At 46.7% G+C, this 16,778-nt stretch overlaps 1 protein-coding gene across 2 annotated transcripts in view; it reads left to right on the forward strand.

Moving 5' to 3' along the window:
* The first annotated feature begins 2,791 nt into the window (after nt 1-2,791).
* mcm3 (minichromosome maintenance complex component 3) overlaps nt 2,792-16,778 on the forward strand; it is a 32,913-nt gene continuing 18,926 nt past the window's right edge. Inside the window, exons 1-11 of one of the 2 annotated variants that reach the window (XM_036984621.1) lie at nt 2,792-2,965; nt 3,906-4,018; nt 5,229-5,437; nt 6,265-6,395; nt 6,753-6,991; nt 8,042-8,147; nt 8,338-8,491; nt 10,877-11,008; nt 11,564-11,772; nt 12,311-12,485; nt 16,644-16,770. In XM_036984621.1, the coding sequence (XP_036840516.1) occupies nt 2,891-2,965; nt 3,906-4,018; nt 5,229-5,437; nt 6,265-6,395; nt 6,753-6,991; nt 8,042-8,147; nt 8,338-8,491; nt 10,877-11,008; nt 11,564-11,772; nt 12,311-12,485; nt 16,644-16,770 (1,670 nt within the window). In that variant the 5' untranslated portion in view covers nt 2,792-2,890. Of the gene's footprint in view, nt 2,966-3,905; nt 4,019-5,228; nt 5,438-6,264; nt 6,396-6,440; nt 6,470-6,752; nt 6,992-8,041; nt 8,148-8,337; nt 8,492-10,876; nt 11,009-11,563; nt 11,773-12,310; nt 12,486-16,643; nt 16,771-16,778 lie in introns of those variants that run through there. The other variant, XM_036984622.1, reaches the window with a different exon arrangement.

The following is a 16,778-nucleotide window of genomic DNA, read 5'->3' on the forward strand; positions in this document are numbered from 1 at the left end:
ACAAGACTTTAGAAAAGCAAGCAAAACTAAATGTAATGAATAGGACTCAAATTCCTTTCAATCTTTTACCCAGATTTTTAGCAGAGATGCAGAGAAGCATATTTAGTCAGGAGGATAAAGAAAGCTTAAAAGAGGCATGCTGAGGTATGAAGAGAAATATACATAGAACTAAGCCTAATGATTATGGGCTCTAGATTGCAGGAACAAGCTGTTTCAGGTGTTTGAAAAATGCTTAACTCTCCTAGTCTAGCCCCCCTCTAGACCAACCCTCAGCCATCTTCACATACTTTGTGTCCCTTCAGATTGTTGGTGTGTATGACGCCCCTGAATAACTAAACAACCTTTATTTCTCCATGAGGAGAAACATGCCTTATATTTCATGGCTTATATTAATTCAATCATAGGAATGTGTTCTTAACTGACTTAAAGGTTAAAAAAAACAAACATAAAAAACAAATAAAAATAGGTAGCTTTACATGAAATGTTGATTAACGATTTCTAATAATATTCTAATAATAAAAAATGTTTTATCTAAAGGTAATTTTGGCATTTTTACATGTGAAGATTGCAGGCCCTCACTATACGTTTAAAAACAGACGATATCTATGAATTAATTTACAATAAATACATAACTTGTGCAATGGGTCACAATTTGTTGTAGCTAAATAGCGCCATCTAGTGCACTAACTGAGGAAGAGCGTCCTCAAAGCCAGCTGCCTACTGCGCATGTTATATTTTTTTATAAACCCCGTCTTCCATAGCCTGTTCCCATATCTCTTTGGCATCTTGCCAACTCCCGGTCATTCATTTGTGATGTTTGGCATTAAAATGCGTGACAAGGATTTGGCGATTATGACAGTAACCTTTTCAATATGATTAACTATTTTCTTTCTCAGACTCAGACTCGACAGCCTTGGTTTCTCAAATGATTGCCTCGCCTGGTTTACCAACTACTTCTCTGATAGAGTTCAGTGTGTCAAATCGGAGGGTCTGTTGTCCGGACCTCTGGCAGTCTCTATGGGGGTGCCACAGGGTTCAATTCTTGGACCGACTCTCTTCTCTGTATACATCAATGAGGTCGCTCTTGCTGCTGGTGAGTCTCTGATCCACCTCTACGCAGACGACACCATTCTGTATACTTCCGGCCCTTCTTTGGACACTGTGTTAACAACCCTCCAGGCAAGCTTCAATGCCATACAACTCTCCTTCCGTGGCCTCCAATTGCTCTTAAATACAAGTAAAACTAAATGCATGCTCTTCAACCGATCGCTACCTGCACCTACCCGCCTGTCCAACATCACTACTCTGGACGGCTCTGACTTAGAATACGTGGACAACTACAAATACTTAGGTGTCTGGTTAGACTGTAAACTCTCCTTCCAGACCCATATCAAACATCTCCAATCCAAAGTTAAATCTAGAATTGGCTTCCTATTTCGCAACAAAGCATCCTTCACTCATGCTGCCAAACATACCCTTGTAAAACTGACCATCCTACCAATCCTCGACTTTGGCGATGTAATTTACAAAATAGCCTCCAATACCCTACTCAACAAATTGGATGCAGTCTATCACAGTGCAATCCGTTTTGTCACCAAAGCCCCATATACTACCCACCATTGCGACCTGTACGCTCTCGGTTGGCTGGCCCTCGCTTCATACTCGTCGCCAAACCCACTGGCTCCATGTCATCTACAAGACCCTGCTAGGTAAAGTCCCCCCTTATCTCAGCTCGCTGGTCACCATAGCATCTCCCACCTGTAGCACACGCTCCAGCAGGTATATCTCTCTAGTCACCCCCAAAACCAATTCTTTCTTTGGCCGCCTCTCTTTCCAGTTCTCTGCTGCCAATGACTGGAACGAACTACAAAAATCTCTGAAACTGGAAACACTTATCTCCCTCACTAGCTTTAAGCACCAACTGTCAGAGCAGCTCACAGATTACTGCACCTGTACATAGCCCACCTATAATTTAGCCCTATCAACTACCTCTTTCCCAACTGTATTTTATTTATTTATTTATTTTGCTCCTTTGCACCCCATTATTTTTATTTCTACTTTGCACATTCTTCCATTGCAAAACTACCATTCCAGTGTTTTACTTGCTATATTGTATTTACCTTGCCACCAAGGCCTTTTTTGCCTTTACCTCCCTTCTCACCTCATTTGCTCACATTGTATATAGACTTGTTTATACTTTATTATTGACTGTATGTTTGTTTTACTCCATGTGTAACTCTGTGTTGTTGTATCTGTCGAACTGCTTTGCTTTATCTTGGCCAGCAATTGTAAATGAGAACTTGTTCTCAACTTGCCTACCTGGTTAAATAAAGGTAAAATAAAATAAATAAAATAACATTTGTTCTTGTGAGAACTAGTGGAACGACAAGAGACCTACCTGGTTAAATAAAAGTGAAATAAAAAATATTTAAAATAAAAATGAGAAAGAATTGTCAGTGCAACGTCGTCCGACACGTCACAGGCCGTCATTGTAAATAAGAATGTGTTCTTAACTGATTTGCCTAGTTAAAAAAAGTGAAGTAAATACAAATAAATAAACAGAGAGAGAGAGAGAGAAAGGCGAGCATGGTATGACATACAAGCCTGGCAACTCAGGCTACCTTTTGCATGCCTCATGTCTGAACATTTCCCGCGAGTTGCTGACGGGGCGGGTCCAAATTCAGGAAAGACGGTATCTGATTGGACTGATACAGATTCCGCGCCAAATATGCAAAGTAGAGATGGTCACATGGACCAATCAAGATTCAGAACTGAGTTCACCGCGTACTTAGTGGCGCGAAAATCTTGCATTTCTGTAAAGACCTATGTAGGAACGGTCACGTCGGAGTCTGTAAAAGTTTGTTATATTTGGAAAATATAGAATTACGAAATGGCGGCTGATTCTGTGGACGATCGGGAGATGAGAGAAGCACAGAGAGAATATCTGGACTTCTTAGATGACGATGTAAGTAGCATAATTGCTTGAAAAATATAATGCTTATTTTGTATGCCTATGGACAAATGGAAACCATGCGGCGATGAGTGACAATAGAGAGCAACAGTAATGGCGTCTTTTTGTTGGTATTAACTCCTTCACTGTTCGTTGAGAAAAGCCGATCGGGAAATTAATGGAGTTTTGTAGAGTTTTTTTTTTTTCGATAAACGCCGAAAATAAATTATGTGGGAAACACCGGTTTAGGAGAGCATATACGTTTTTTGTTCTATGAGATAATCTAAATCAACTAACATCGCTTGAAATTTTTTTTTTTTTAAAGCGTTTATGTAATAATTAAAAAGGGGAACACACCTAACAGTTAAGTGTTCGTAATTCATGAAGGTCATGTTAACTGACTGGTATTATCTCATAAAACAAAACCTATATGATCGCCTGAATCTGTGTTAACCTCAAGACCTTATTTTCGACGTTTATTCCAAAACTCATTATTTTTTCCCCCGTCGTGTGGTTTTTAATCACTACAAGCTGGCGAGATCTATTAAAATCTAAGTTTTGCAGGAACACTGTCCGAAGAGTTGCTATCTAACGTTAATCCCATTTTACTTGCATTTTTTTTTAAACAACCAAATGCGTTGTTTGTTAAATGTTACTAAACACTGTGTCTAGTTAACCAAGTAGCTATAAGATGTTAGCTAAGTAAGCACCAGATAGTTAGATGATACTGAGAGCCAGTATGGGTGAAAGTGCAGGGAGTTGAGTAGCCAGCCAATCACTCGGCCTGGATGGTATCTAATGGCGTCCTCCTCTCTGTGTGTGTGTGTGTGTGTGTGTGTGTGTGTGTGTGTGTGTGTGTGTGTGTGGTTCATATCCTCTGTGTGCGGTTCCGACCCTCTGTGTGTGTGTGTGTGTGTGTGTGTGTGTGTGTGTGCGTGCGTGGGTTCCGATGCAGCAAGACCAGGGGGTCTACCAGAGCAAGGTACGGGACATGGTCAGCGAGAACAAGAACCGCCTCATCGTGAACATCAACGACCTGAGACGACGCAACGACGTGCGGGCTACCAGGTACACACACACACATTAACGTGGTATGCCATGAATGCGTATCGTGTTCGTCTGTAGTTGAGTGATCCACAATGTGGTCTTTCATTTCTTTCTACTGTCATCTATTGTCATTGTGGAGTGACACTTTTTAATACATTTCGACAACAGTAACTACACTGTATTTACACACCTTAGTATCTCATAGTTATACACACCTGTGTACAATGCAATCGCGTTATCCATGGGGCTCCCGAGTGGCACTGTGTCTAAGGCACTGTGTGTCAGTGCTAGAGGCGTCACTACAGACCCTGGTTCGATCCCGGGCTGTTTTTAAAAACAGTATAAAGGAGAGCCGCACACTCGAGGAGCTCCGTGGCCTGATATCATTGGTTCATTCTCATATGTATTAAAATAACATACAGAAAACAATAAATGGATCGCATACGCTCATAGATACACTTTGGCTCCATAAGCCTACAAACAAACAGTATCACAACCGGCCGTGATCGGGAGTCCCATAGGGCGGCGCGCAATTGGCCCAGCGTCGTCCGGGTTTGGGGAGGGTTTGATCCAGCGTCGTCCGGGTTTGGGGAGGGTTTGACCGGGGTAGGCTGTCATTGTAAAATAAGAATTTGTTCTTAACCGACTTGCCTGGTTTAAATCAAACTTAAAATAAATATAAATAATTGTGCATTGACATCAGGGTATGGGATATCTATTATGTGTTAGTTGATTATATTACACAACTATATGATATGTCCAACATAATGTCCTGACGCTCTCTCTGCGTCTCGCTCTCTGCGTCTCGCTCTCTGCGTCTCGCCCTCTGCGTCTCGCTCTCTGCTTCTCGCTCTCTGCGTCTCGCTCTCTGCGTCTCGCTCTCTGCGTCTCGCTCTCTGCGTCTCGCTCTCTGCGTCTCGCTCTCTGCGTCTCGCTCTCTGCGTCTCGCTCTCTGCTTCTCGCTCTCTGCTTCTCGCTCTCTTTCTCTGCGTCTCTCTCTGCGTCTCTCTCTCTCTCTGCGTCTCTCTCTCTGCGTCTCTCTCTCTCTGCGTCTCTCTCTCTCTGCGTGTCTCTCTCTCTGCGTCTCTCTCTCTCTCTCTCTCTGCGTCTCTCTCTCTCTCTCTCTGCGTCTCTCTCTCTCTCAGGCTGATGATGGGCTGCTACTTATATAACAGCCCGATTACATCACACTATTGATTTAAATAAACCTGAGGCTGTGCTCTCTTCCCAGGTTGATGACTAATGCATTTGAAGAGCTGCTGGCGTTCCAGCGGGCTCTGAAGGACCTTGTGGCGTCTGTAGATGCTACGTACGCCAAGCAGTACGAGGAGTTCTTCGTTGGTCTGGAGGGAAGTTTTGGAAACAAGCACGTCTCCCCCCGAACCCTCACCTCTCGTCTGCTGGGCAGCATGGTCTGTGTGGAGGGCATCGTCACCAAGTGTGAGTGTTTGGGGGGGGAAACTAGGTTGTGGATGTCTCTCATTCGCTAAAAAGTATAAACATTAGGGATGTGACAAACGGAGAGAGAGAGAAATGTTTTTCCATTTAAAAAAATCATAACATTTCACTAGAATATACAACAACGGTTTGGTTCTCACAGTGTCTCCCTTTCAGATAAAGGTTTCACCTCTACTACCAATACTGAACCTCAATTCCACCTCGCAAAGTTTGCATTTATAGTTAGGGATTTTTTTCTTAATTAAACAGTAAGGGTCCCAATTTAGTTGTAAACGTTCACACCCCTAGTTTACATCCAAGTTAGGAGGCTCCCCCGAGTGTCTGGAATCTCCAGCGTCTATGTGCCGCTGATAAATTGTGGCCACTACTGCAATAAAAAAACACGAAAACAAACCCCACAGATAACATCATTTTTGAGAACCAACAATCGGCCAAAATGAACCGTTCCCCGGTTGTCATGGCAACCCCGTTGATTTTCTGAGTCACTCGGGTAGCATAACAACAAGGCAGAATGTGTAGAATTGCTGCAAATTGCAGGCCGGGGGGGGGGGGTATATAGTCAACATACAAAGGCTAAGGGCTGTTCTGTTCTTAGTCACGATGCAACTTGGAGTGCCACAACCCTCCCCCCCACAGGTGCCTTATTGCTATTATAAACTGGTTACCAACGTAATATAAGCAGTTTAAAAAACAAAACATGTTTTGCCATACCTGTGGTATACGGTCTGATATACCACGGCTGTCAGCCAATCGGCATTCGGGGCTGGAACCACCCAGTTTATAATATATATTTCTGTTCATCTCTGTAGGTTCTCTGGTCCGTCCAAAAGTAGTGCGTAGTGTCCACTACTGTCCAGCCACCAAGAAGACTATGGAGCGCAAATATACTGACATGACCAGTCTGGACGCCTTCCCTTCCTCTGCTATCTACCCTACCAAGGTAAACACACACACACACACACACACAGGTTGAGGAGAACGACCTTCCCTTCCTCTGCTATCTACCCTACCAAGGTAAACACACACACACACAGGTTGAGGAGAACAACCTTCCCTTCCTCTGCTATCTACCCTACCAAGGTAAACACACACAGGTTGAGGAGAACAACCCCGTTGGTGACAGTTTGGTCTGTCCATCTACAAGGACCACCGAACCATCACACACACTCACCACCTCTCTCTTTTTCTCTCGCTCTCTCCTTCTCACCATCCCCCTCTCTCTACTCTTTCTCTCTCTCCCTCCCTCCCTCTTATTTTCTCTCTCTCTCTCTCTCTCTCTCTCCATCCCTCTCTCTAGGATGAGGAGAACAACCCATTGGAGACAGAGTTTGGTCTATCCGTCTACAAGGACCACCAGACTATAACAGTCCAGGAGATGCCAGAGAAGGCTCCTGCCGGCCAGCTTCCCCGCTCGGTGGACATCATACTGGACAATGATCTGGTGGACGTGGTCAAGCCAGGAGACAGAGTCCAGGTGATCGGAACCTACCGATGTCTGCCTGGCAAGATGGGGGGATACACCTCTGGGACCTTTAGGTGAGGACAGGCGCTCTGAACGTCCTTTAGGTGAGGACTGACGCTCTGAAACGTCCTTTAGGTGAGGACAGACGCTCTGAAACGTCCTTTAGGTGGGGACAGACACTCTGAAATGTCCTTTAGGTGAGGACAGACACTCTGAAACGTCCTTTAGGTGAGGACAGACGCTCTGAAACGTCCTTTAGGTGGGGACAGACACTCTGAAACGTCCTTTAGGTGAGGACTGAAGTACTGAACGTCCTTTAGGTGGGGACAGACACTCTGAAACGTCCTTTAGGTGAGAACAGACGCTCTGAAACGTCCTTTAGGTGGGGACAGACACTCTGAAACGTCCTTTAGGTGAGGACAGACGCTCTGAACGTCCTTTAGGTGAGGACAGACGCTCTGAAACGTCCTTTAGGTGAGGACTGAAGTACTGAACGTCCTTTAGGTGAGGACAGACGCTCTGAACGTCCTTTAGGTGAGGACAGACGCTCTGAACGTCCTTTAGGTGAGGACAGACGCTCTGAAACGTCCTTTAGGTGAGGACAGACGCTCAGAAACGTCCTTTAGGTGAGGACAGACGCTCAGAAACGTCCTTTAGGTGAGGACAGACGCTCTGAAACGTCCTTTAGGTGAGGACAGACGCTCTGAAACGTCCTTTAGGTGAGGACAGACGCTCTGAAACGTCCTTTAGGTGAGGACAGACGCTCTGAAACGTCCTTTAGGTCTTAAATACGAAACACCCTAAAAGTTGACAAAGTCCCGCCTAAAAAAAAGATACACTTTACACAAACACTATTACTTGACTTGCATTATTACGAGACGTTGTTAAGTGACGTTTCTGTCAGGAAGTGAGACGTTTCTGTCAGGAAGTGGGACGTTTCTGTCAGGAAGTGGGACGTTTCTGTCAGGAAGTGAGACGTTTCTGTCAGGAAGTGAGACGTTTCTGTCAGGAAGTGAGACGTTTCTGTCAGGAAGTGAGACGTTTCTGTCAGGAAGTGAGACGTTTCTGTCAGGAAGTGGGACGTTTCTGTCAGGAAGTGAGACGTTTCTTCCTCTGTTCTCCAGGACCATCATGATAGCCTGTCAGGTGAAACAGATGAGTAAAGAAGTGTCTCCCTACTTCTCAGCGGACGACGTCTCCAAGATCAAACTCTTCAGCAAGTCAAAGATGGTAAAGACCTGATACGTTTTCTCCCTCTAGCTGTCACCGTGGATACATCTCATTAAGTCTCTCTTTCCTTGATCTGACAAGATGGGATAGTCGCTCTGTTCGCGAACCCTTCTTTCTGAGGTCAAGGGGGATCGTCTTGCTCGAACTCATTCCCTCAAACGTACGTCTGTTCTTCCTGTCTCCTATCCAGGATGTGTTTGACCAGCTGTCCCGCTCCTTAGCCCCCAGTATCCACGGTCACGAATACATTAAGAAGGCCATCCTGTGTATGTTGCTGGGAGGAGTGGAGAAGGTTCTGGAGAATGGGTCACGTATCAGAGGAGACATCAATGTACTGCTCATAGGTACTGAGACGACATCGTCCCCTCTCTCTCTCTCTCTGTCACCTACTGTACGTCCCTGTCTGTTAAGGGTATGAAACGGTGGGGCGTGACTTTATGTCCAACGTTAATATTTGGGAATTATCTTGTCATGACAGACTGTTATATGAACATGCATTTTCAGAGCCTCAGTCAATTTGTTTTTTTGTGCTTAGCTTTTGAACCATTTGGTTCTGGGTTACGAGGTTAGTTTGGGAATAATTGCATTTGTTAGTCTGTGTTAACATTGTTACAGTGTAGAACTGTATCTATCGCATGTAACTAGGCAAGTCGGTTTTAAAAACAAATTCATATTTACAATGACGGCCTACCCCGGCCAAACCCGGACGACGGCTGGACCAATGACCCGTCTCTCTCTCTCTCTCTCCCTCCACTAGGTGACCCGTCTCTCTCTCTCTCTCCCTCCACTAGGTGACCCGTCTCTCTCTCTCTCCACTAGGTGACCCGTCTCTCTCTCTCTCTCTCCCTCCACTAGGTGAACCGTCTCTCTCTCCCTCCAAAAGGTGACCCGTCTCTCTCTCCCTCCACTAGGTGACCCGTCTCTCTCTCCCTCCACTAGGTGACCCGTCTCTCTCTCCCTCCACTAGGTGACCCGTCTCTCTCTCCCTCCACTAGGTGACCCGTCTCTCTCTCCCTCCACTAGGTGACCCGTCTCTCTCTCCCTCCACTAGGTGACCCGTCTCTCTCTCTCTCCCTCCACTAGGTGACCCGTCTCTCTCTCTCTCTCTCCCTCCACTAGGTGACCCGTCTCTCTCTCTCTCTCTCCCTCCACTAGGTGACCCGTCTCTCTCTCTCTCTCTCCCTCCACTAGGTGACCCGTCTCTCTCTCTCTCCACTAGGTGACCCGTCTCTCTCTCTCCCTCCACTAGGTGAACCGTCTCTCTCTCTCTCCCTCCAAAAGGTGACCCGTCTCTCTCTCCCTCCACTAGGTGACCCGTCTCTCTCTCCCTCCACTAGGTGACCCGTCTCTCTCTCCCTCCACTAGGTGACCCGTCTCTCTCTCTCTCCCTCCACTAGGTGACCCGTCTCTCTCTCTCTCCCTCCACTAGGTGACCCGTCTCTCTCCCTCCACTAGGTGACTCGTCTCTCTCTCCCTCCACTAGGTGACCCGTCTCTCTCTCCCTCCACTAGGTGACCCGTCTCTCTCTCCCTCCACTAGGTGACCCTTCTCTCTCTCCCTCCACTAGGTGACCTGTCTCTCTCTCCCTCCACTAGGTGACCCGTCTCTCTCTCCCTCCACTAGGTGACCCGTCTCTCTCTCCCTCCACTAGGTGACCCGTCTCTCTCTCTCTCCCTCCACTAGGTGACCCGTCTCTCTCTCTCTCCCTCCACTAGGTGACCCGTCTCTCTCTCTCTCTCTCCCTCCACTAGGTGACCCGTCTCTCTCTCTCTCTCTCCCTCCACTAGGTGACCCGTCTCTCTCTCTCTCTCTCTCCACTAGGTGACCCGTCTCTCTCTCTCCCTCCACTAGGTGAACCGTCTCTCTCTCTCTCCCTCCAAAAGGTGACCCGTCTCTCTCTCCCTCCACTAGGTGACCCGTCTCTCTCTCCCTCCACTAGGTGACCCGTCTCTCTCTCCCTCCACTAGGTGACCCGTCTCTCTCTCTCTCCCTCCACTAGGTGACCCGTCTCTCTCTCTCTCCCTCCACTAGGTGACCCGTCTCTCTCCCTCCACTAGGTGACCCGTCTCTCTCTCCCTCCACTAGGTGACCCGTCTCTCTCTCCCTCCACTAGGTGACCCGTCTCTCTCTCCCTCCACTAGGTGACCCTTCTCTCTCTCCCTCCACTAGGTGACCCGTCTCTCTCTCCCTCCACTAGGTGACCCGTCTCTCTCCCTCCACTAGGTGACCCGTCTCTCTCTCCCTCCACTAGGTGACCCGTCTCTCTCTCCCTCCACTAGGTGACCCGTCTCTCTCTCCCTCCACTAGGTGACCCGTCTCTCTCTCCCTCCACTAGGTGACCCGTCTCTCTCTCCCTCCACTAGGTGACCCGTCTCTCTCTCCCTCCACTAGGTGACCAGTCTCTCTCTCCCTCCACTAGGTGACCCGTCTCTCTCTCCCTCCACTAGGTGACCCGTCTCTCTCTCTCTCTCCCTCCAAAAGGTGACCCGTCTCTCTCTCTCTCTCCCTCCAAAAGGTGACCCGTCTCTCTCTCTCCCTCCAAAAGGTGACCCGTCTCTCTCTCTCTCCCTCCACTAGGTGACTTGTCTCTCTCTCTCCCTCCACTAGGTGACCCGTCTCTCTCTCTCTCTCCCCCCAAAAGGTGACCCGTCTCTCTCTCCCTCCAAAAGGTGACCCGTCTCTCTCTCTCTCCCTCCAAAAGGTGACCCGTCTCTCTCTCCCTCCACTAGGTGACCCGTCGGTGGCTAAGTCCCAGCTGCTCCGTTACGTCCTGCACACAGCACCCCGAGCCATCCCAACCACCGGCCGGGGGTCATCTGGGGTCGGCCTGACCGCTGCTGTTACCACTGACCAGGAGACTGGTATAGACACACACGCGCACACACACACACACTTAAAAGTTTTACTGAATGAGAAAAATCATAGCGGACACAATGGTGTCATGAATGATTGTAAAACAATTAAGTCAATTAACTAAATCATATGGACAATGAAATAACAAATTAATTGGCTGTGCACTAAATAACTGAACGACCCAAAATGACTCACTGAACCCCCCCTCTCCTCCCCAACTCTTTCCCTCTCCATCTCTCCCTCTCTCCCCATCTCCCCTTCTCTCTCTCTTTCCCCATCTCTCTCTCCCCATCTCTCTCCCCATCTCTCTCCCCATCTCTCTCTCTCCATCTCTCTCTCTCCATCTCTCACCCTCTCTCTCCATCTCTCTTTCTCTCCCCATATCTTTCTCTCTCCCCATATCTTTCTCTCTCCCCATCTCTTTCTCTCTCCCCATCTCTTTCTCTCCCCATCTCTTTCTCTTTCCCCATCTCTTTCTCTCTCTCCATCTCTCTCTCCCCATCTCTTTCTCTCTCTCCATCTCTATCTCTCTTTCTCTCCCCTACTCTGCTCCTCCTCATCAGGTGAGCGTCGTCTGGAAGCGGGGGCGATGGTTCTGGGGGACAGGGGTGTGGTCTGTATCGATGAGTTTGACAAGATGTCCGACATGGACCGTACAGCCATCCACGAGGTGATGGAGCAGGGTCGTGTCACCATCGCCAAGGCCGGTATCCATGCCAGGCTCAACGCCCGCTGCTCCGTGCTGGCAGCTGCCAACCCCGTCTACGGGAGGGTGAGTTTATAGTCCTGACCTTTGACACGGAATGTCTTCCCTTTCTATTGTGTCTGAACACTTTGATATAAAACATGTATAAAATTAACAGTAAAATGAACCTATCCTTCTTTTAACCCTTTCTCTCTCTGTCTCTCTAGAAGTTATCTAACCCTTTCTCTCACTCCTCTCTCTAGAAGTTAGCTAACCCTTTCACTCACTCCTCTCTCTAGAAGTTATCTAACCCTTTCTCTCACTCCTCTCTCTAGAAGTTAGCTAACCCTTTCACTCACTCCTCTCTCTAGAAGTTATCTAACCCTTTCTCTCACTCCTCTCTCTAGAAGTTAGCTAACCCTTTCTCTCACTCCTCTCTCTAGAAGTTAGCTAACCCTTTCTCTCACTCCTCTCTCTAGAAGTTATCTAACCCTTTCTCTCACTCCTCTCTCTAGAAGTTAGCTAACCCTTTCACTCATTCCTCTCTCTAGAAGTTAGTTAACCCTTTCTCTCACTCCTCTCTCTAGAAGTTAGCTAACCCTTTCTCTCTCTCTCTCTCTCCCAGTACGATCAGTATAAGACTCCTATGGAGAACATTGGTCTGCAGGACTCTCTGCTGTCTCGGTTTGACCTGCTCTTCATCATGTTGGACCACATGGATGCAGAGCAGGACAGAGAGATCTCAGACCACGTCCTCAGGATGCATCGATACAGAGACCCCCGCGAACAGGACGGGACAGGTAACATTCTCATACACCACTAGGTGGCAGGATAGGTTTCTCTCTGGTTAAAAACAGACAGTAATCACCAGCCCTGGTCCTTCAGAGCTACTGGTTCTGCAGGCCTGAGTCAACCTGATTCATCAACCACTTATCAAGGCTTTTATTATCGAAATCAGATGTTTTAGTGCTTGGCTTTATCAAAGGTCTGCATACCAGGTGGGGAGGATAGGGGCCCAGGTGGGGGGATAGGGGCCCAGGTGGGGGGATAGGGGCCCAGGTGGGGGGGATAGGGGCCCAGGTGGGGGGGGATAGGGGCCCAGGTGGGGGGGGATAGGGGCCCAGGTGGGGGGGGATAGGGGCCCAGGTGGGGGGGGATAGGGGCCCAGGTGGGGGGGGGATAGGGGCCCAGGTGGGGGGGGATAGGGTCCCAGGTGGGGGGGGATAGGAGCCCAGGTGGGGGGGGATAGGGGCCCGGGTGGGGGGGATAGGGGCCCGGGTGGGGGGGATAGGGGCCCGGGTGGGGGGGAATAGTGGCCCGGGTGGGTGGATAGGGGCCCAGCTGGGGGGGGATAAGGGCCCAGCTGGGGGGGGGGGGTAGGGGCCCAGGTGGGGGTATATTTACGTTGTTTTTTTTTTGTTTGTTTGTTCAGAAGATACATGTTTTAGTTGTTCTTTGGTCTTGATATATTTGAACACTGCTTAAACCCTCATGGTGGGTCGCTGCTCAGCTTTTAATTACATTTTTAACCTCCCCTGTTATTGATAATGGTGAGAGGTTAGCATGTCTTGGTGGTATGATATAACATGCTAACCTCCCCTGTTATTGATAATGGTGAGAGGTTAGCATGTCTTGGGGGTATGATATAAAATGCTAACCTCCCCTGTTATTGTAATGGTGAGAGGTTAGCATGTCTTGGTGGTATGATATAACATGCTAACCTCCCCTGTTATTGATAATGGTGAGAGGTTAGCATGTCTTGGTGGTATGATATAACATGCTAACCTCCCCTGTTATTGATAATGGTGAGAGGTTAGCATGTCTTGGTGGTATGATATAACATGCTAACCTCCCCTGTTATTGATAATGGTGAGAAGTTAGCATGTCTTGGGGGTATGATATAACATGCTAACCTCCCCTGTTATTGATAATGGTGAGAGGTTAGCATGTCTTGGTGGTATGATATAACATGCTAACCTCCCCTGTTATTGGTAATGGTGAGAAGTTAGCATGTCTTGGGGGTATGATATAACATGCTAACCTCCCCTGTTATTGATAATGGTGAGAGGTTAGCATGTATTGGGGGTATGATATAACATGCTAACCTCCCCTGTTATTGATAATGGTGAGAGGTTAGCATGTATTGGGGGTATGATATAACATGCTAACCTCCCCTGTTATTGTAATGGTGAGAGGTTAGCATGTCTTGGGGGTATGATATAACATGCTAACCTCCCCTGTTATTGTAATGGTGAGAGGTTAGCATGTCTTGGGGGTATGATATAACATGCTAACCTCCCCAGTTATTGATAATGGTGAGAGGTTAGCATGTCTTGGTGGTATGATATAACATGCTAACCTCCCCTGTTATTGATAATGGTGAGAGGTTAGCATGTCTTGGTGGTATGATATAACATGCTAACCTCCCCTGTTATTGATAATGGTGAGAGGTTAGCATGTCTTGGTGGTATGATATAACATGCTAACCTCCCCTGTTATTGATAATGGTGAGAGGTTAGCATGTCTTGGTGGTATGATATAACATGCTAACCTCCCCTGTTATTGATAATGGTGAGAGGTTAGCATGTCTTGGTGGTATGATATAACATGCTAACCTCCCCTGTTATTGATAATGGTGAGAGGTTAGCATGTCTTGGTGGTATGATATAACATGCTAACCTCCCCTGTTATTGATAATGGTGAGAGGTTAGCATGTCTTGGTGGTATGATATAACATGCTAACCTCCCCTGTTATTGATAATGGTGAGAGGTTAGCATGTCTTGGTGGTATGATATAACATGCTAACCTCCCCTGTTATTGATAATGGTGAGAGGTTAGCATGTCTTGGTGGTATGATATAACATGCTAACCTCCCCTGTTATTGATAATGGTGAGAGGTTAGCATGTCTTGGTGGTATGATATAACATGCTAACCTCCCCTGTTATTGATAATGGTGAGAGGTTAGCATGTCTTGGTGGTATGATATAACATGCTAACCTCCCCTGTTATTGATAATGGTGAGAAGTTAGCATGTCTTGGGGGTATGATATAACATGCTAACCTCCCCTGTTATTGATAATGGTGAGAGGTTAGCATGTCTTGGTGGTATGATATAACATGCTAACCTCCCCTGTTATTGATAATGGTGAGAAGTTAGCATGTCTTGGGGGTATGATATAACATGCTAACCTCCCCTGTTATTGATAATGGTGAGAGGTTAGCATGTCTTGGTGGTATGATATAACATGCTAACCTCCCCTGTTATTGGTAATGGTGAGAAGTTAGCATGTCTTGGGGGTATGATATAACATGCTAACCTCCCCTGTTATTGATAATGGTGAGAGGTTAGCATGTATTGGGGGTATGATATAAAATGCTAACCTCCCCTGTTATTGATAATGGTGAGAGGTTAGCATGTCTTGGAGGTATGATATAACATGCTAACCTCCCCTGTTATTGATAATGGTGAGAAGTTAGCATGTCTTGGGGGTATGATATAACATGCTAACCTCCCCTGTTATTGATAATGGTGAGAGGTTAGCATGTCTTGGTGGTATGATATAACATGCTAACCTCCCCTGTTATTGGTAATGGTGAGAAGTTAGCATGTCTTGGGGGTATGATATAACATGCTAACCTCCCCTGTTATTGATAATGGTGAGAGGTTAGCATGTATTGGGGGTATGATATAAAATGCTAACCTCCCCTGTTATTGATAATGGTGAGAGGTTAGCATGTCTTGGAGGTATGATATAAAATGCTAACCTCCCCTGTTATTGCAATGGTGAGAGGTTAGCATGTCTTGGGGGTATGATATAACATGCTAACCTCCCCTGTTATTGGTAATGGTGAGAAGTTAGCATGTCTTGGGGGTATGATATAACATGCTAACCTCCCCTGTTATTGATAATGGTGAGAGGTTAGCATGTATTGGGGGTATGATATAAAATGCTAACCTCCCCTGTTATTGATAATGGTGAGAGGTTAGCATGTCTTGGAGGTATGATATAAAATGCTAACGAGGTTAGCATGTCTTGGGGGTATGATATAACATGCTAACCTCCCTGTTATTGTAATGGTGAGAGGTTAGCATGTCTTGGGGGTATGATATAAAATGCTAACCTCCCCTGTTATTGTAATGGTGAGAGGTTAGCATGTCTTGGTGGTATGATATAACATGCTAACCTCCCCTGTTATTGTAATGGTGAGAGGTTAGCATGTCTTGGGGGTATGATATAACATGCTAACCTCCCCTGTTATTGTAATGGTGAGAGTTTAGCATGTCTTGGTGGTATGATATAACATGCTAACCTCCCCTGTTATTGTAATGGTGAGAGTTTAGCATGTCTTGGGGGTATGATATAACATGCTAACCTCCCCTGTTATTGTAATGGTGAGAGTTTAGCATGTCTTGGGGGTATGATATAACATGCTAACCTCCCCTGTTATTGTAATGGTGAGAGGTTAGCATGTCTTGGGGGTATGATATAAAATGCTAACCTCCCCTGTTATTGTAATGGTGAGAGGTTAGCATGTCTTGGGGGTATGATATAACATGCTAACCTCCCCTGTTATTGTAATGGTGAGAGGTTAGCATGTCTTGGGGGTATGATATAAAATGCTAACCTCTGTTAGGGTAATGGTGAGAGGTTAGCATGTCTTGGGGGTATGATATAACATGCTAACCTCCCCTGTTATTGTAATGGTGAGAGGTTAGCATGTCTTGGGGGTATGATATAAAATGCTAACCTCTGTTAGGGTAATGGTGAGAGGTTAGCATGTCTTGGAGGTATGATATTTGTGCGTTTTAATTTTCTCACTCATCATTATTCACAATTCATTCAGTAACTATCTGTAATCAATTTTGGTACAAAGTGCTGGAGTACAGGACCTAAACAACCAAAAATGTGTCACTGTAGCCTACGGGTACTTACGCTGTGTGTGTGTGTGTTGCAGCGATGGCCTTCGGTGGGTCAGTTGACATCCTGGCCACTGAGGATCCTGACTCGTTTCAGGAAGAGCAGGAGGAACTGCAGGTCTACGAGAAACACAACAACCTGCTACACGGCACCAAGAGACGCAGGTATGGAG

The sequence above is a fragment of the Oncorhynchus mykiss genome, chromosome 8, assembly GCF_013265735.2.
Source record: "Oncorhynchus mykiss isolate Arlee chromosome 8, USDA_OmykA_1.1, whole genome shotgun sequence".
Taxonomy (NCBI): Eukaryota; Metazoa; Chordata; class Actinopteri; order Salmoniformes; family Salmonidae; genus Oncorhynchus; species Oncorhynchus mykiss.